The 21395-nt window shown below is 41.5% G+C and overlaps 1 protein-coding gene across 1 annotated transcript in view; it reads right to left on the reverse strand.

The window, feature by feature from the left end:
• grik3 (glutamate ionotropic receptor kainate type subunit 3) overlaps window positions 1-21395 on the reverse strand; it is a gene marked incomplete at its 5' end in the record, with an annotated part of 133602 nt that overhangs the window by 22421 nt on the left and 89786 nt on the right. The window contains 3 exons of the mRNA XM_083760264.1: window positions 2834-3057; window positions 15880-16083; window positions 20283-20396. Coding sequence (XP_083616390.1) covers window positions 2834-3057; window positions 15880-16083; window positions 20283-20396 — 542 coding nt within the window. The remainder of the gene's footprint in view (window positions 1-2833; window positions 3058-15879; window positions 16084-20282; window positions 20397-21395) is intronic.

The following is a 21395-nucleotide window of genomic DNA, read 5'->3' on the forward strand; positions in this document are numbered from 1 at the left end:
CTTTAGTGAGAAAATGGGAAACTACTGTGATGCAGCAGTTAACCCATTCTGAACGGGCACCCATTTTGGTGTTAGCATCGTGTCGTGCTTTAGCTATTGAAAAATAGCAGATCTACAAGCTCATATCGCGCCACCGAGTGGCGCGCTACGAGCTTGTAGGTCTGCTATTTTTGAAAAATCGAAGAACGACTGACATTTTTTTAGAATCTGATCTCAGGTCAGAATGGGTTCATCAGACCAGCGTGTGTCCGGCGGAAACCTCGTATGAATCTGATCTCAGGTCAGAATGGGCTAAAGCCTGGGGCTGCTATGGAGCAGAACACCCCTGCTGGACTGTGAGGGTTCGAACTGCGGGAAGTGGCAGAGGCACAGAGGGAGCATAGGGTGTGAGGAGAGATGTGAAATCAATGGTAACGGTTGTTTGGACCTGTATTTTTTTTTAACACCGAACGGGGATTGGATAATAGGGGAATGGGATGATGTTTGGTGGTTGTGTGTCGTTATGCATACGTAACTTGCTACACCTTGCTTATTTTTTTACATTTTTCATTTTCAGCTAAGCCATCAGACATTGGCACATTGCAGACATCATACAAATCTGCAATGCAAACATTTCAATTGCGCTTTTGTTCTTGGTTGTGCTTCCCTTAACCTTTGCAATACATTTGTCTCTCAATATAACTTTCAGGTATCAGAGAACTATAAACAGTTGTTTCATTGTTTATTAAATGGATCCCCTAAATGGATTCCACTTTAATGCGGCCAATAATTCCCACTCCAGCTGATTTCAAGTCATTTTAGTTATTAATATTTCACTTTTGTGTACATCCGTAAACCCAGAACGTTTTGTCTGAGAAACACTACTTGAGAAGTGTCAAGAATGGCCAATGACGTCATAATCTTAAAAATAGTTATCACCACTAAATGCATTTAACCCATTCTGAACGGGCACCCATTTTGGTGTTGGCATCATGTTATGCTTTAGCTATTGAAAAATAGCAGATCTACAAGCTCATATCGCGCCACCGAGTGGCGCGATACGAGCTTGTAGGTCTGCTATTTTTTGAAAAATCGAAGAACGACTGACATTTTTTAAATCTGATCTCAGGTCAGAATGGGTTCATCAGACCCAGTGTGTGTCCAGTGGAAACCTCGTATGAATCTGATCTCAGGTCAGAATGGATTAACCCTAGTCTGCATTGAGGATATAAAACATTAGTTTGGGGTTTTAGTCAAAGAAAATTGAAATTGGTTAATTTGTTATATGACCAGATAAGGATACTGGTCAGGATCCTTCATCACCCTCTTACTAAAGCGTAAGTGTCTTCCATATATTGTAGAGAAGGCTTCCATTAATCTACACTTCATCCTGGCCTATATTTATTTCTGAATTTCTTCAAATGTACTGTATTATATTCTCCAGGTCCTACAATATAGGCTGTATGTATTGAAGTAGAGATGTCCCGATACTGTATCGGTTATCGGGAAAAGTATCGGATCGGCCCGTATTTGTCAAATTGGGTCATATCGGTATCGGTGAAAATACCAGTTTAATGTGCTAGCCACTAGACTGATAACAAGAACAAATTTGATTCTGCAGCTTTTCTTTTTTCTTTATTTTCTTTCTCATCATGCTGTCTGCAAACAACATTGGTAGATACTTTCAGCATCACATACTCTGACCCACAGACATGGACTTAAAGATGTCTAACACACAAAAATGTTATAGATTATGTATGTACACAGTATATATTTTTCATTCTGCAGTATGATAAACGTTATGCTTGAGAAAACTTTTTGTGGATATAGCATCTAAGTTCAGCAAAGATCTGGCCCAGCTAAAGCAGTTGATTGCACTGTAAACTATCTCGATTCGAAACCATTATGTATATTGTGTATTTTTTAGCTAACAGCTTTTCAGCTGTCTAGGCTGGTCTCCAATAAAATGACATTCCAATTTGTGGTAATTTCACACTTAAACTCCTAAATGCTTCATCTCAAGACAAAGTATCGGGGTTGAGGAGTGCAGCTGTATGCTCTCAGACCTACGACTCCTTTCAAAGCCTAGCTCCTTACAGCTTCCTCAAGTACCACTTTGCATGAGAAACACCAGGAAGAGCAGATAATGGCACATCCATCGCACGGAGGAAGCTAGGAACAGGCACAATTTATTTTTCTGTCATGAATGTCATGGTTTATTATAGCTATTTACTAAAGCTTTGGTGGCAGGTATCTAATTTGAAGTTTGCACTCTCATTCGTCCTTCCACTGCGGGCTGAGAGACCATGCTGACATTACTGCCGTGATCACTACCTACCAGCTAAAGCTTTCTACAGGGATGACGCCAAAAGCACTGAGCAGTACAGAAGAGGTAGTGTCCTCTAGTCCACAAGTTAACATAATCATGATGATGCCCCTAGGGCCTAGTTGATAATGACTCCCGACTGACGACATCATTAAATCATAAAAAAAGCTAAGAATAGGGGGTGGCAATAAAATGACCACTTTAGCCTTTTTTTCCTTCTATTTTTGACACCGTAGTGTGACTGACTATGACTCCTATATACTTAGGAGTCATAGATACTTGGGCTTCTGGGAATGTTCCCTCCTTCTGCGCCACGGGCATTGTTCATTACCTGCCCGGTGACTCCTATACTGTAGTTCCAATAGTAGAATGCAGAAGACAAATTCCAGGTATGTGCAAAATAACTGGCCAACCCTATTCTACTTTCTCAAAATCAAGACTAACATTATCATGCTAACGGTACTGAATTGTACACTATAGTTTCTGATGGACATACTGTATGTATACTGTATATTATGACGGACTTACCTGGCGATGACAAACAGGACACAGCTGACTCCTAGGTAGGCCAGGAGAATGTAGACCCAGATGTCAGGGGTCATGGGGTTGAGGAAGGAGAAGAAGCCGTTCTTGGTGGTGTTGGGTTTGCGGTACAGGATGCTGATGCCCATGCTCATGAAGGGCTTGGAGAAGTCCACGACTTTCTCACGCATGTAGGTGATGGTGAGAGGAGCCACGGACAGGTCCGCTCTCTGTGTAGCAGACACAAAACAAAATAATCACATTTTCTCAACTTTCTCCTACCTTTCAATCGGAATGAAATGTGCTTGCTGGAAACATCCGTAATTATATAGAATATTCTGTAGGTTTAATTACACACAAAGTGTCAAGTGGCACACGCAGTGAGCATTGTTGCACAGGTTGTAAAACGCATATTAATCATTCACTTCAGCGATAACATTTTGAAGATGCGTCACGTTTCCCGTGAATCAGACAAAATTGGACGCAGTCAGTCACACGTGCAGAGCAGGCTGAGCAAGCTACCTGGGGCCTCTAGAAGGGCCTAATAACCCATTCTGAACGGGCACCCATTTTGGTGTCGGCATCATGTTATGCTTTAGCTATTTAAAAATAGCAGATCTACAAGCTCATATCGCGCCACCGAGTGGCGCGATACGAGCTTGTAGGTCTGCTATTTTTGAAAAATCGAAGAGCGACTGACATTTTTAGAATCTGATCTCAGGTCAGAATGGGTCAATCAGAACCAGTGTGTGTCCGGTGGAAATCTCGTATGAATCTGATCTCAGGTCAGAATGGGATAATATATCTCTCCCTCAGATGCCAATGAAGACACAACAGGGACGGCAGAGGCTCACAGTGTGTTGCAGTCTGAGACCACTTGATATATTGGTCTAGCGACTCTAGCCGATAATAGTGGAAATTATTTTGACCACAACAGACAATTATGCATTATCCCATTCTGACCTGAGATCAGATTCACACGAGGTTTCCACTGGACACACACTGGTCTGATTAACCCATTCTGACCTGAGATCAGATTCTAAAAATGTCAGTCGTTCTTCGATTTTTCAAAAAATAGCAGACCTACAGTACAAGCTCGTATCGCGCCACTCGGTGGCGCGATATGAGCTTGTAGATCTGCTATTTTTCAATAGCTAAAGCATATCATGATGCCAACACCAAAATGGGTGCCCGGTCAGAATGGGATAGTGGAAATTATTTTGACCACAACAGACAATTATGCATTATGCATGTGTGCAAGATTTCATTTCTATTTTGGGGAATGTCATTATAGGCGAAGGTTTTCTAAAAAGTTTGAATGTTCTATACGATCTGCTCTTGGCTAAAATGAAAATGAGGTGACCTCTTGCTTCAATTTCTTATTATTAAAGCAATCGTTGGTTCTATCTATGGCTCTTCAAAATCGGGATTGGCATTGCACACACAAAATCTGGCATTGGCCCGGGTTCCGTTCCCTGTTGATATACATCTGGCTGCATATTCAGAAGGTCCCCCCCCCCCCCCCACAACACACACACACACACACACACACACACACACACACACACACACACACACACACACACACACACGCACATGCTACCCCCACGCCAGGGTTGGACTGGAGGTTAACCCATTCTGAACGGGCACCCAGCATCATGTCGTGCTTTAGCTATTTAAAAATAGCAGATCTACAAGCTCATATCGCGCCACCGAGTGGCGCGATACGAGCTTGTAGGTCTGCTATTTTTTGAAAAATCGAAGAACGACTGACATTTTTTAGAATCTGATCTCAGGTCAGAATGGGTTCATCAGACCCAGTGTGTGTCCAGTGGAAACCTCGTATGAATCTGATCTCAGGTCAGAATGGTTTAATGAATCCAGCTGCTGAGTTCACGCATGGATACCCCTTCCAAAAGCAAGGGATGCAGCTCACAAAAGAGGCCCAATGTCCCTCTCTCTCTCCTCATCTCATCTCAATGTCCCTCTCTCTCTCCTCATCTCATCTCAATGTCCCTCTCTCTCTCCTCATCTCATCCCAATGTCCCTCTCTCTCTCCTCATCTCATCTCAATGTCCCTCTCTCTCTCCTCATCTCATCCCAATGTCCCTCTCTCTCTCCTCATCTCATCTCAATGTCCCTCTCTCTCTCCTCATCTCATCCCTATGTCCCTCTCTCTCTCCTCATCTCATCCCAATGTCCCTCTCTCTCTCCTCATCTCATCCCAATGTCCCTCTCTCTCTCCTCATCTCATCCCAATGTCCCTCTCTCTCTCCTCATCTCATCCCAATGTCCCTCTCTCTCTCCTCATCTCATCCCAATGTCCCTCTCTCTCTCCTCATCTCATCCCAATGTCCCTCTCTCTCTCCTCATCTCATCCCAATGTCCCTCTCTCTCTCCTCATCTCATCTCATCTCGCTGAGCTTTGGGGGAGAAGCACAGGTTTCAGTCTTACACCAGTTCACTAATGAATGTTTGCTATGCCATTTGCTTTGAGGGTTTCAGGCATTGTATACGGCTAAGGGCCGATTCATACTCCTATTTTAGCGCTGTTTCGGCGCTGTAGTGCCGAAATGATTTCGGCTCGTCAGAAATTTTCAGTAGCACCGAAGAGCCGACTTTAGGACGGTACCCGCCACCCCGAACCTCAAATGACGTCAAATTGTAGGCTCTACAGAGCCGAACCGACTTTTATTCAGCTCTAAAATAGGAGTATGAATCGGCCCTTAGCCGATGGATACAACCAATAACAATATTTTGGACCAAAATACCTCAATATTATGAATTCACGACGATAATAATAATAATAATAGCATTTATTTATTTAATTTATTTAATAGTGTTAACAGATATAACAATTTTGGAAACAAAAATAAACAGTTTTGGAAAACCTTCGATATTTTTTGAGGGGCGCTATAGCCCCTCCTGTGTCCAGCTTTTTTTTTAGCAATGATTTGATTGGCTGAGCAGAGTACATATTGAGGATAGAAATCACACCTATGTGAAGTGAGGTGCTCTATTCATCGTACATAATCATCAAGAATGGTGGTCCCATATTGGCCAAGGGTTCCCACCTACATAACCCAGCCGATTTGCTCAAACACATCTATCTATAACGCATTCTGAACGGGAACCCATTTTGGTGTCGGCATCATGTTATGCTTTAGCTATTTAATAATAGCAGATCTACAAGCTCATATCGCGCCACCGAGTGGCGCGATACGAGCTTGTAGGTCTGCTATTTTTGAAAAATCGAAGAGCGACTGACATTTTTTAGAATCTGATCTCAGGTCAGAATGGGTTCATCAGACCAGTGTGTGTCCGGCGGAAACCTCGTATGAATCTGATCTCAGGTCAGAATGGGATACGCCACACCACACCACCGCAGGGGGTGCAGTGCCCCTGCCCATGAGCGTCCATATATGGAGCTGGCCTGTTCTGACCTCACAACACTCCATATTTGGGCATGCTTGACGCAGAACTCCACAAGCTATAGCAGACTCCATATTTGGGCATGCCTGACAAAGAACTCCATATATGGGCATAAAAGGGACACAGACATGATATCTGGGTGGGTGGGCATCCATTTCCAACATGCATCGTTCCAAGTAGGCCCAGTGCCCAATGGCATTTTTAATTGAACACAAACAAACATTAAACACTATAGCTGTTTCTGTTATAGGAGGGGCTAGTGCCCCATAACAAGTGAGGGCAGAAAATTGGAACTTCAATGCAACTTTCATGAGTCCTACATTTTACACAAACGATAAGCCAGACACCCTTTATTTTTCCTCTATTTTTTTTCTCTTTACAATGGGATTGGCTCTTGGGAATGTGGATATAATTTACTTTTAATGACCATTCATGCTGCTTCAAATCAAGGCTCACCACAAAGAGCGTTGATTTGATTTATCGGCCAATTAATTTATTGCATTTGGATTTGCTTGGACAATGTGCAGAATATTCAAACCAATTGAAAAGGGTATTTGGGACAGTTCTAATATACCGTGCACACTATATGATATACACTACAGTATAATATTATTATTTCACATAACTAAGAATTGTTGTAGTAAAGTTGACCTTTTTTTTACTTTTTGTTTTAATCCAAAGTATAGCCATTGTGGTATCATCGGAATTCTATTCAAATAATACGATAATACTCGCATAGCTGCAAACAGGAGAGACAGAAAACTCAGTATACGTGCCACCATACCATCAATGTGGTGGTGGCTTAAAGGGACACTTCACCCTTTTTGCTAAAAAATATATATGTTAATGACATTTAGGAGCTTTAGAACACTTTCCTGGGGGTCTTTATGTGTGTAATATGTGGTTTTAGATATTTTAGATTGTATCAGTGAGCCCAGTGTCTCTGATGTCATGGACACTGGGATCACTTACTTCCTGGACTACATGTGTACTCAGTAAGACAGACCTCCCCTATCCACAAGGAGGAGCAGTGCACCAAAGTATTTTGGGAAATGTAGTCCAGGAAGGAAGTGAGACCAGTATCAGAGACACTGGGCTCACTGCTACAATCTATAATATCTAAAACCACATATTACACACATAAAGACCCCCGGGAAAGTGTTCTAAAGCTTCTAAACGTCATTAACATATATTTTTTTGCAAAAAGGGTGAAGTGTCCCTTTAAGCAGTTTCAACCTGGATTCCCTATTATGCGTTGCAAAAATAGCCAATCTACAAGCTTACAGATTGGTTATTTCCGCGCAACGCCATAACAAATACGTTTTAAGTGCATGGTTAGCACAAATTATCCTCTGAAGAAAGAGAGAGAGAGAGAGAGAGAGAGAGAGAGAGAGCTATTATGTCCTAGGGTGCATCCACTGCGCCCTCATTAATCACAGTATTTAATTTCTTTTACAACTCACACTGCTAACCCTCCTCTCTATTGCCAACTGGAGCTCTTTTGAAGCGAGCTGCCACTCAAGCGGAAGATCAACCACCAGGCCATGCCAGAGATCCCTACAGAGGGGCTAATGTACGTGCCCGCATGGCCATTTTGTGCTTAGCCCATTCTGACCTGAGATCAGATTCATACGAGGTTTCCGCCGGACACACACTGGTCTGATGAACCCATTCTGACCTGAGATCAGATTCTAAAAATGTCAGTCGCTCTTCGATTTTTCAAAAAATAGCAGACCTACAAGCTCGTATCGCGCCACTCGGTGGCGCGATATGAGCTTGTAGATCTGCTATTTTTAAATAGCTAAAGCATAACATGATGCCAACACCAAAATGGGTGCCCGGTCAGAATGGCTTAGGCACATCCGCCACCATGCAGGCTCAGGCTCAGAGATAGCCCCTGATAGTGCCATGCTGTGTGTGCCACATGGCTCTGTGTTATCTGGTCCTGCAGATGGTATAAGCTTTGGGCCGTTGCTCCCTCTGAAACCACCTCACCTGATTATACGTCCTGCTGGATTCATGCAATTGCATCTGATGCAGTCTGCACAACAGAGGTTAACCCATTCTGACCTGAGATCAGATTAAAAAAATGTCAGTCGTTCTTCGATTTTTCAAAAACCTACAAGCTCGTATCGCGCCACTCGGTGGCGCGATATGAGCTTGTAGATCTGCTATTTTTCAATAGCTAAAGCATAACATGATGCCAACACCAAAATGGGTGCCCGGTCAGAATGGGTTAACTATAACAACAAGAGGTCTGTCTCTCTTTGAATGCCTTGATGTCAAAATGTGAATGCATTCAGCGTTATAGTGGGATTTATTGTTCATTCTTGGTCGTTCGGGGTGCAATGATGAGTACGGTTTTTAGGTTAGGCTAGATGACATTAGCTTCACAGATATGACAATTCATGTCAATTCAATTCGTGACAAATCCCTGACTCTTAGCAGAATCATTGGATAATCAAATGTTTACATAATGCTCTTGATCGTGCCCCCACTATCCCTCGGGTAAATGTGAATACTATACTGTACTGTATAAGCCTTCATGTGATGGCAAGTGTATCTATAAGGACTTGTAGAGAACATAATGCCTGCATTGGCAGAGCAGTGATGTGACTATTTTTCATACCTCACAAACATTTAGAGCAGATATAAGGCAGATTAGGGATGACACTGATAAATGAGCCTACAGTATAGTACTATCAGTATATGCCCCATATAATTGTTTGTTGCTCGTTTATGTTACACCATTAATAATAATAATAAAACTTTATTTGTATAGCACCTTTCATGACATGAAATGCAGCTCAAAGTGCTTTACAGAACAATGGAGAATAAAAGAAAAGCAAGGCAACGACATTAAAAAAACAAGCAGTTACAGTGAGGACATGAAAAATAAAAAATAAAAGATCAATTAAAGGCAATTTTGTAGAAGTGGGTCTTGAGCTGAGCTTTAAAAATGTCTACAGAGGCTGCCTGACGAAGGTACAGTGGGAGCTTGTTCCATGCCGACGGCCCGTAGAAGCAAAAAGCTGCTTCCCCGTATTTTTTTGTTGCAATTTTTTTGGGCAAAGCGAGCAGGCCGGCGGTGGAAGACCTTAGGGGGCGGTTTGGGACATATTTAGGCAGGCAGTCATGTAGGTAGGAAGGTGCGAGACCATTGAGAGCTTTATAGACAAGTAAAATAATTTTAAAATCAATCCTAAAAACAACCGGAAGCCAGTGCAGTGATGCCAAAACTGGAGTAATATGTTCTTAGTTATGGTTACTCTCATCGCACAGGTAACGTTGAGCTTGACAGTTGGTAAAAACAGTATCGGCATTTGATTATTATTATTACCGATTATCAATTTAATCGCCAGATATTTGTATTCAATAAAATATTATTATTGGCTCAGAAATGTCATATGGTGCCATCTCTATACCAATTGCTTTAACCACTTAAGCCCTATTTAGAAATGTCCCCTTCATTTCTACAGTAAATAGCAAAAAATAGTCAAAGCAGTACATAATAATGTTATGCATTTGGAACCTGAAACTACAATAATAGGTTCAACGTATGTTTGTGCAAAGGCACTTGCACAGGGATGGACATTAACCCATTCTGACCGGGCACCCATTTTGGTGTCAGCATCATGTTATGCTTTAGCTATTTAAAAATAGCAGATCTACAAGCTCATATCGCGCCACCGAGTGGCGCGATACGAGCTTGTAGGTCTGCTATTTTTGAAAAATCGAAGAGCGACTGACATTTTTAGAATCTGATCTCAGGTCAGAATGGGTTCATCAGACCAGTGTGTGTCCGGCGGAAACCTCGTATGAATCTGATCTCAGGTCAGAATAGGTTAATAACAACATTGGAGTGTCTCTAAGACACTAAGACACTCGCCACTGCCCAAATATCAGTCGAAAATATCACCTCACTCCATCCAGCACCCTGAGTCACCTCATCATCATTTTTTGACCGCGGTCGAGATCATGGATTTCACAATGCCACGTCAGACTTTCCGGTCCTTCATTGACATCCCCAGTTCTTGCTTTACTGATGCATGTGTCCCTATATTAGCGATGACATCAGGGAACGACAGTTTTCTACCTCTGGTCTGCTTTGAGGCAGGACTCCAGAGAAGAAGGGAAGATATACTGTATAACTACATTGTCCGCCCCTGTAGCAGTGGCCGGTAAACTGTGTTCTTCTGGATCCGACTGAGTCACCTACTGACCCCTACCTGCCAACAAGTATACCGTAGTATCAGGCTATAGACACGTGAATCTCTGACTACCAATAAATCAATTCATTAGACTTATCTTTTTGAATATCTACTCTGTGTACAAAGTGTATGTGTAGGCTGGCTGTATAACCTTCCAGTGTATCTGTCGAAGCAGAGATTACTTGCCATGGCAGAAATAAATGATGTGTGAAACACACTGATAATGCTAACATCACGGCATGATTAAAGGGATCATCTATTGTGACTAAATCAAGTTTAACAGCTGGGTCTGTTGCATCATTTAGCACCTTACCACAATGCCCTTTGGCGTTGCAGTGGGCTTTGTTTCTGTGGAGTAAAAATGCTACATGTAGCGTACATGTTGCCAAAGCATTTTAAGTACATCTCATTCTATTTCATTCGGAAATGGTATATTTCCAAGCGTGACCAAAGGCATGCTGCCACTATCCTCGAACCACAACATGTTTTTCTCATAAGGTGAGAAACATATTTTCGCACACAGAAATGTGGATCTCTCCTTTCACACACAATGTGAAGGAGGATGTGCAAACATGTTGAAAACAACAACATGTAACTTTACATTCCAGAAAACACACATACATGAATGTGTATATTAGTACTAGGGCATTCACCTAGTCGACTAGTTGTTTAACTACCTATATATATTAGTTTTTTTGGAAAACAAAACAAAAAAACAAAACCCTTTTTTGCACGCGCGCACGCACGCACAGAGATGGGCAAAATACATTGAAAATGTATTTTGATACAAAATACAAATACTGGGTCAAAAAATGTATCTAAATACAAAATACAAAATACATCTTCCATCCCCATCGAAATACAAAATACAAAAAAGTATTTCAAATACGTATTTCAAATACATGTATTTCAAATACTGCCCATCTCTGATGGGCAAAATATATTGAAAATGTATTTTGATACAAAATACAAATACTGGGTCAAAAAATGTATTTAAATACAAAATACATCTCATTTCTTCCATCTCAGCGAAATACAAATGACAAAATACAAAAAAGTATTTCAAATACGTATTTCAAATACATGTATTTCAAATACTGGCCATCTCTGCGCACGCACGCACGCACGCACGCACGCACGCACGCACGCACGCACGCACGCACGCACGCACACTATAGTGTTTCTGTCACTACATTCCCTGCTGCATGCTTGACAAGTCTTTGTGACCTACAAAGATGAATGAAGGCCGGGTACAACTGCTTTTAATAAACACACACGAGTCACACGCCACTACAGAAGTGTGCAGGGCATTTTTGTAATTCTGTAATGAAACTATGATTTATGTGGGCTGACAGGGTGGATGCATGGGCCTCGTGATTTAACACTGTTTTATCAGCTAAAACCAACTACAGTATAGGATGCTGCTGTTTTGCCTGTTGTCTTTTCTTAGACCTTATCTAAGTCCAGTCGGTGACCCTTTGGGTAGAGGTAGTTATCGCCAGTACACTGTAGCACTGTTCTGCAGATAGCTTGTCCAAATTGCAACGCAATTGCATGATTCTTTAGGGGTTAATCAAAGGCAGTTATAAAAACCAAATCGAACCGATAAATAACTTTGACAGTGGCTATTTATTTTGCCCTTGTCTGTGTTTCTTTGTATATGGCATGTATATAAAATACAGCAAACATATTATACTTTATACAGTACATATGTGTACTGTATTAATACTGTACTGTACTGTACTGCATGTATATTGTATTGTATAGATATACATTACACTGTCATGCAAAGCGTCCACCACAGATTGGGAAAAATAAAAAATAAAGTTGCTTGTTGAGTGGAAGAGATAAGATTGTTTGTGGGTTTTCATGGGATATATAAATGGAAAATGGTAAATGGTGCATTTATATAGCCATATTCCAGCCTCTCATGCTATCCCTAGGCCTTCAACTCAAGTCTAAGTTTCAGGTCCACTGAATCAAGATCTGCTTATCTAGACAGACAGGGGTAAGAAAAGCACTGGACCACAAAATAGATCCGGCTAACTATCAGTAGGGGTGATCCATAGTTGCTTCCGCTAGAAGAAGCAATAACAGCAATAGCTAGACCAGTATTTTCTTTTTGAAAGTAGGTGTTAGAAATGCTCTCACCTCATCTTTATTATTTTGCCAGATTACTGTAGTTACTTGCCAAGTTGACACTACAACCTCAACATTATAGACTCTTCATCACATGGATCCCTATATATGGAGCGGACCAACACCGACATCATCGGTTGAATCTCCATAACAGAGCTGACTACACAGAGTTTACGACATTGAGGGGGCAGAAAACAGCCCGGTCACATGGTTCATGTAACTCGTTTGTCACTGTAAAAGTCCTATAGACTCCAATGCATTCCGTAAACTTCCGGTTCAGGCCTTATATTCACCAATAGAAGTCTATGTAGAAGAGCCGCAATTCACCCTTTGTCAGCCTTCTGATTGGTTCCTGACTGACCAACCAGCAGGCTGCCTTGTTCCGCCCTCGTTCCGCCTGGTTTATGTTGAATTTGCTAAAACATCAATTTTTGAAAAATCTAAAAACAAACATGATATGCCCAGTCACCGTGCTGCACCTGTGGTGTTCCTTTTTACTGACACCAAGTTTAAAATAACAATTGAATGCACAGAATATCAATATGAAGCAACTGAAAAACATGTTATTTCAATGGTAGTGGATGGAGATTTTTGTCCAACCACGAAACGGCAACCAATGGGTGCGAAGAGGGGCACAACCACGGGCGGGACTAGACAAAGGGTGAATAGGACTGGCCCCATGAAGTGATCGGGGTTGTCATAATTCTGTCTTACTACTACTAATCTACCTTCTGACATCAGAATCATCAACTGGATCACCATACATGGAACTGACGACACATCACTTGGACTGTCCCTTTGATACCTGAATAGTATCAAAGGAGCAGAGCTACCCCTAGTTTAATTAAAACACTAGAAGGTCTGAAGAAAAAAGGGCAAAACTAGCATGTGCTTAAATTCATATTTAGAAAATGTTTCAGATGTCAAAAATTTCTGAGATGATAGAATGGTGATGGTTGATGATGGTCATGGAAACCTTCCTGGGCAAATATAATTAACTTCAAAATATAAAAAAAAACGGTCAAAATGACCCCTCAGACCTTCTAGTGTTTTTTAACCCATTCTGACCTGAGATCAGATTCTAAAAATGTCAGTCGTTCTTCGATTTTTCAAAAATAGCAGACCTACAAGCTCGTAGCGCGCCACTCGGTGGCGCGCTATGAGCTTGTAGATCTGCTATTTTTCAATAGCTAAAGCATAACATGACGCTAACACCAAAATGGGTTCCCGTTCAAAATGGGTTAACAGATGCCAACCAACGCACTCGGCATCTCCAACGATCTCAATTCCCCAGAATCTACAGGACACGAGACACAGGACGCGCAGGACACAGACCTCTTTCTTCAAGACTACTATCAAGATCTTTGACCTTAAGTAGAGTACCAAGATCAAGAAGAACACCTCTAAACACACAAGCCAAGATATCTGGCCTTAAACCCAGATACCTTTTACTACTGTAGCTTCATCAAGACCATCTTTCCAATGACACGCGTGAAGCATCCCGCTTTAACCCATTCTGACCTGAGATCAGATTCATACGAGGTTTCCGCCGCTAATCCTAACCTTGCTATTTTCACAGTTGTTAAATGTTATTTTCTTTTTCGTAAACAATGAAAAAGGAACCGTTTTGGTCGGACCTACAAGGTTTCTGCCTGACAGCGACGATATAAATGTTTAATTTTGCGATTGAAAATGTTGCATTATTCGTGAATTAAGTCCCTCCTACACGGACAGCGGTTAATTAATCCACTTACTTTACTTTAGGTGACTAGGGTTCAATTCTAATTAAAATGTCAATTAAAAGCATGAATTTAATCAGATATGTAAATAAGAATCGTGTGTTTAGACTAAAATCCATGTTCACAACATGTGTATTTGCAGGATTTGATTTGAGAAAATAAATAAATAAAACACCAACCAATCTACAAGCTGACATGTTGCGTCATGAGTCACTGGACACGACAAGAAAAAATGATTTAAAAAAAGCATGCTTTCACGGAAACATATCAAACACTGGTTATAATGTGTAGTGGGAATGTGACTGGAAAGTCATACAGGTTCAAAAAGGTTGGAAAATTGGCACAGGGACAAAAAAAAAAAGACGAAAATGCCTTTGAACAAGACACTTGTGAGGTACCAAAGATTTCAATGTTATAGGTGTGATTTTTCAAATGGCAATACCAACAATCTTTTATTAAAGAATCTTATCATAAGATAAGATAACTAAGCGGTATGTGGCTGATGTGGTATGTGCCTGGAGCACTAAGCCAGCGGGCGTCCCTCTTAACAGCCACTTTTATATAGGATAAAAAAGAGAATGAAATGAAAATATTAAGGACATACTCCTCTCTGACCACTCATAACTTTTAATTTGAAATCCAAAGTGAACGTCTACTCATGATGAATGCCTGCATCTTCATTTGCTGCCAGCATTTTCTACCTCCAGTAATCCATTTGTTCCCCCTCAAGGTTACCGTTATCAGCACAGATCTAGCAAAAAGCTTTGGGTAGGGGGGGGGGATAAAGTGCTGCTGCGGTAGCCGGTAGCCCACCTTTCCTACCCTTCTCCGCACCTAGCCACTGACTCATGCCATAAGACTCTCCTCTAAATGCCACTTAAGCTATTACAACTTTTCCAGCCGAGTGCAGTGCTGACCCGACAGGGCCGAGGACAGAGGGAGGGCAATGAGAGGTACTGTTATGAAATGCCAGCCAAGGACCGTCATTGTTGCTTTCAATGCAAGGCCTGTTTCCTGGCATTTGATGGTTTTCTTTTTAGCATAGTGATTCTTCACGATCTGCCAACATTATAATTGCTGATGTGGACTGTGCTGCATACTAAGCATATACAGTACCGTATACCTACCTGTTCATTGCTATTTTATTGTTATTTTATTAATTTATTTCTCAAAGCTGAGGGTTTGTGTCTCAATCAATGACATCAACAGACTTTGAAACTTGAAGGCAACTTTGACAGAGTCGTGCCATAAATGTTACTGACAGCTTTGCTGTCTCCACCATGTCCTGTACTCAATCATATCTTTATCACCGTCTATGCCTGAGGAAGACATAACCTGCACAGTTCAATATCATCTTTGGGTCAGTTCACTTAAGATAAAATATTTCACAACTATTTGCATTAAGAGTTTGCGTGGGATTACAAAAGTGAAACGTATTATATGGTGCATGAAGGACAAGGTCCTCAAGGTCACAGGTGTGATAAAAAGCAGTGGTACTTGTGCTGATCCAATAATGCAGTATATGACTCACGTGTTCAATCAGCTCTCTGATCATGCCGTTCCACTGGCCCTTGTCATCCTGGTAGCCATATTTCCCATCAGGCACCAGGCGAATCTCGTACACGAAGCCCAGGATGTTGGCCAGCTCCTTCAGCAAGTCGATGCAGAAGCCCTCGAAGCGGTCGTTGCCGACCAGCGCCTTGTCAGACTTCTTAAGCATGACGTATGGCTCCTCCTGCGAAGACACGAAACATCAAATGGGAACCAACGTCGAGGTCAGCTTTTTCAATTTGTTTCGGCGCCGTGCACCTTAATTGAGGCAAAGTGATCTGAGCTGAAGAGTCACTGTTGCATTTAACAGGGAGCGACAGCAAAGATTTAAGTTCGGGCATGTGGCTATAGAGCGTGTTAAGATATGTACGAGTGCTTAGCTTTGTTCTTACATTAGCGACATGTCTAAAAGGGGAGCTGAGCTGCTTCCAGTGCGAGCTGTATCTCCCTGTTGTGAAAATGTATCGCAAATGAGTCAAATGACTATACATGCCATACTATGGTTCATAGGATTTGAAAGGGGATACACACAGAAAGGGAGTGCTATTGTTTTTGAAGTGCTTGTCACGCTGAGCCAACTAAAGCCCCTGTCAACCCCCATACACACAACTTCCCACTGACCCATGCTGTCAGCGCACAGGTCGGTTCAGTTTATGGTCAGGGAGATGACAGTCTTTACTGCGCTGTAATATCCCGGCTCGATGCTCATAATTTGGGTCATAAAAAAGCTTGATTGGGAACAGAATGCTGCAGTGAAACAGAGCATGCCTGTGATGTTGTCTTCATCGCTTTGTCACCGGACTTACAAGGGAGGCCAAAACCAGAACCACTGACAGTGACTATACGAAATAATATAGCTTACAGTATAAACGATTTCCTTTATTTAGCCGTCGACATTTTCCTTCTGCCAAATAGACTGCGCACCCCACTGAGCATTTCAACACACGGCGGTCCATTTATGCATGACCTATAATGCAATTTATTGCCTTCAATGGCTAGACGTATAATTTAAAAACTCTGCTTAGAGGCAGAGTAATTCATTCTCTTGTGAAGGTGACCTCTGCTTTGTATTTCCCATCCATGGCTTATGTGACTCTAAGTAAAGATGCACACATTCAGTTTTTCCCTTATTAACCCATTCTGACCTGAGATCAGATTCATACGAGGTTTCCGCCGGACACACGCTGGTCTGATGAACCCAATCTGACCTGAGATCAGATTCAAAAAAAAAAAATCGTTCTTCGATTTTTCAAAAATAGCAGACCTACAAGCTCGTATCGCGCCACTCGGTGGCGCGATATGAGCTTGTAGATCTGCTATTTTTAAATAGCTAAAGCATAACATGATGCTGACACCAAAATGGGTGCCCGTTCAGAATGGGTTAAAATCATTATTCTTTTCACGGGGGTGGGGGGCTGGGGGGGTTTCATTGACAAAGAAGCGAAGGACTGATATGAAAATATGTTATGCGGAAATAAAATGGAAATCACTTAAATGCACTGTACTGTTTGCACTGTCTTGATGTTTGATGCCTTTGAGGAATAGCTTTTACAAGCTAGCGTACTAGTGTGGTATTTAACCAGACATAATATGGATGTCCAAAACCACCATAAGTGAAGGGAATAGCATCTTTAATTGCTTGCCATCCCAATTATGAAGCCAGTTGGACATTACAATTAGGACGGCCTCTTAAATAAGTAATAGCTGATGAATACTTGATGGCGGTGTATTTGGAAAGAGAGAGTGAGCGCTTCCCCGCAAACTTTGTTCAACTTGTCCAATTAACTTGATCAAAAAGTTTGCATGGTAAGGCGAAAAGCCATTACCATCTGTTTCCAGCCTTCCAATTCTTGCTATTCCCCAAGGTTTGGACTCAAATCAAAGAGTTTTACACTGGTTTTACCCTGCACAGTCGCACAGCATGCGCGTACATAACAGAAAGAGGAGGGTGGTGGGGGCCTGCACAGATCGAGACATTACAGGCAATGGAGTGCAAACAATTAATGTGAAAGAGAAAAACACATTAAGTGTCTTAATCTCCTCTAAGATGTTATCACTATAAAACTGTCAGACGTCGTGTTCACGCATCAGTTGAATCGGTTTGATGCTATGTCATTAAGCTGAATGAAAATGTTGAGATTAATACAAGAGCAGAAAACCCTCTTTAGAACTTCGGTTGCAGTTTTTATTATCTAAAACGGATGATTCCTAAAAGACTCTCAAAATAGCGGGGTATCACAAAATGTGCCTAAACTTAGTATGGTCCTTATCAAACTTTTAGCGCTGTGCAAAATGTAGTTGAACCACTATACACCTCAGTGAAACTCGAGACTCATTAAATATCCACAGCCAATGGCATATTAATGCCCGATTTAGTAGCAGTTCAAAACCACCTGAATCCTCATTCCATTGCTTTTCTTTAAGACAGAATTGAAATGGCTGCTGTTACCAGATAGGCATTAATTGTATACCTTTTCAAACCTCACTCAGTAATAATAACAGGCTATAGTGGTTCAATCCGGGCATAATGACGGTGTTTATCAGTGTTGTGTTTGTCTAAAAGGGGCCTACGGGGACCATTAATGTGTCAGCGCCACCCTGATATCTCTGCAAATAAGAACCATCTACAAGCTTCCAGTGACAGCCTTAAGTACGCCTACAAAACAAAACAGGATCTACAAATTAACACAATGCGAGTGCTGGGGGAGGGCACCTGTTTATTTCAAACCGAGCATGTAATTAATGAAACTGAACACAGTGCAGTATCTCACGTTGTTGTTTCCTCCTTTTCTATTTTGCTCGGTCCTAAACCTTGTACACTTTGTTAACCCATTCTGACCGGGCACCCATTTTGGTGTCAGCATCATGTTATGCTTTAGCTATTTAAAAATAGCAGATCTACAAGCTCGTATCGCGCCACCGAGTGGCGCGATACGAGCTTGTAGGTCTGCTATTTTTGAAAAATCGAAGAGCGACTGACATTTTTAGAATCTGATCTCAGGTCAGAATGGGTTCGTCAGACCAGTGTGTGTCCGGCGGAAACCTCGTATGAATCTGATCTCAGGTCAGGGTTGTGTTCCCCAGGGGTGTTCCCCAGGGGTACACTTGTTCTCCTCCCTACACTTGTTCGCCTCTACACCAATCTCTTCACGAAAAACAGCTATATACTACTACTAACATACATACTGTGAGCTGGTAAATGGGGTGTTTCCTTCATGCGTTTGCTTGTCAACTTTTCAAGAATAGGGATAAATCAGTAGTTCTCACACTTTCAAGACTTTTCTAAATTGTTCAAAAGTAGTAGATGTACAAGCTTGCAGCGTGGCACTTGTATAGCTGCTATTTTTGAATATCCAAAATCTAAAATGACACAGATGCTTATCAAAAGGTTTTAAATATTTTTTGGTGAACGGCATGATAATAGCCGAGTACAATTTAAAAAACTAAACATGCAAGTGAAATAGTATAATGCCATAGTGCTAAAACCTTATTCAGTTATGCACAGTATTTATATGGAGATTCACAATGCTTTATGGTCTATGTAAAAATATGATTTAGAATGTTATTGTTGTCAGTTTGAAACCTTGTTCTCAAACTGGTGCTCCTTGTATGGGCTTCCAGGGGGTCCGAATAAATAAATACACCATCAAACTCAGTTTAACCACTTTAAAACATATACGTACATCAACAATTTGAGCTGATCTGCAAGCTCACAACACGTCGTGTGACACGATGTGACACATGAGCGTGTAGATCAAAATATTGTGAAAAATCCATCCATCCATCTATCTTCAACCGCTTATCCGTAGTCGGGTCGTGGGGGGCAACAGCTCCACCAGAGAGCTCCAGACTTCCCTCTCCAGAGCAACATTAGTGACTTCCTCCTGGGGGATCCCGAGATGTTCCAAGGCCAGTGAGTCGATGTGTTTCCTCCAACTGCGCCTTGGTCTGTCCCGGGGTCTCCTCCCAGTGGGACGTGCCTCGAGGACCTCCCACGGAGACACCCGAGAGGCATCCTAACCAGATGCCCGAACCACCTAAGCTGGCTCCTGTCCAGGCGAAGAAGCAGCGACTCTACTCCGAGTCTCTCTCGTGTGACTGAACTTCTCACCCTATCTCTAAGGGAGGTGCCAGCCACCCGTCGAATAAAACTCATTTCGGCCGCTTGTATTCGCGACCTTATTCTTTCGGTCATGACCCACACTTCATGACCATAGGTGAGAGTAGGAACAAAGATTGCTCAGTAGACAGAGAGCTTGAAATGTTTGAAATATGGAAATGTTGAGTTCCTAGCACAAAATATTGTTGTTGTTCTTTTTTCAGATGGGGGATGTATTAGTTTGGGGGTTGTTCATTGACATGAAACTGTTCTACTGTACATACCAGGATGGTGGTGATGACGAGGGAACGGTTAGCCAGGGAATCAGTGATGTTCATGCCTTTGCGCTTAGGCGCTTCTGTGATGTTGAGTCCTCCAGCTAGACTCCACTTCCCCACCTGCAGAACATGAAAGCCATGAACAGTAGCTACAGTAAAGTATTTTCCTTACCCACTCCCAGTAGGATCACGGTCTGTGTCAGACAGAAACCTTAATTGTCCAACGTCCAAAATGGTTACTTTTAAGCCAATGGAACCAATGTAGTTAATTTGGTCAAAAGCTCTTCAAATATTGGTTCAACATTTCTAAAACCAGACATACATAACCACTTAAATTCTTTTCAAAAATAGAAAATGATTGTAGATCTACAAGCAATGCATTGGGATGCGAAGCGTTATGACCCTTTTTTTTTTTTTGTGTGACGAAGTAGGACATTAATTTAGAAAATGAAAGAAATTATTAAATCAAAAATGGCGATTAAATGTTTCTGCCCAACAGCAACGATTAGCTGATTGGCTGAGTTACCTTTTTTTAATCAAGAGTACAAAGGATATACAATATTCACGGTATGTATAGCCTCTTGCTTTAGTTTGGCATATTCATTGGCAAACTAGCTTCAAATTTAGACCAGTTTTAAATAAGAAGTCTTAACCAAATCACTCAACTACAGCACCTTAGTGAAAAGAAACCAATAAGTTCCATCCAATTCAAATTTGATTCAACTAGATAGACTGCATCACAGTTTTATTATGAATTTAACGTGTTTTGAGGTCACACAAATATGATCTTCTTTGACCACCTATTTTTAATCAGTTCATCCTTCAGTCCAAGTAGACATTATTGTGCCAATTGGGACAGACATGATTCCAATTCATTGGTGAAATGCAACACATATAATTTACATGACAAATAAGTACAGAATTAACAAGCAAAAACAAACACACTGGGGTTCAAGAGGTGGGCATAGTACCACATACTGGTTGAGAAGGCTCTTGAAAACCCACTTCATCCACCTTGACCAACATTCCTTCACTCATTAATATGCTCTGCACATGCTCTGTTCCTGATGTGTATACTAGAGATGGGCAAAATGTATTTTGATACAAAATACAAATACT

The sequence above is a fragment of the Protomyctophum parallelum genome (assembly GCF_964188405.1).
Source record: "Protomyctophum parallelum genome assembly, chromosome: 3".
NCBI classification, from domain to species: domain Eukaryota; kingdom Metazoa; phylum Chordata; class Actinopteri; order Myctophiformes; family Myctophidae; genus Protomyctophum; species Protomyctophum parallelum.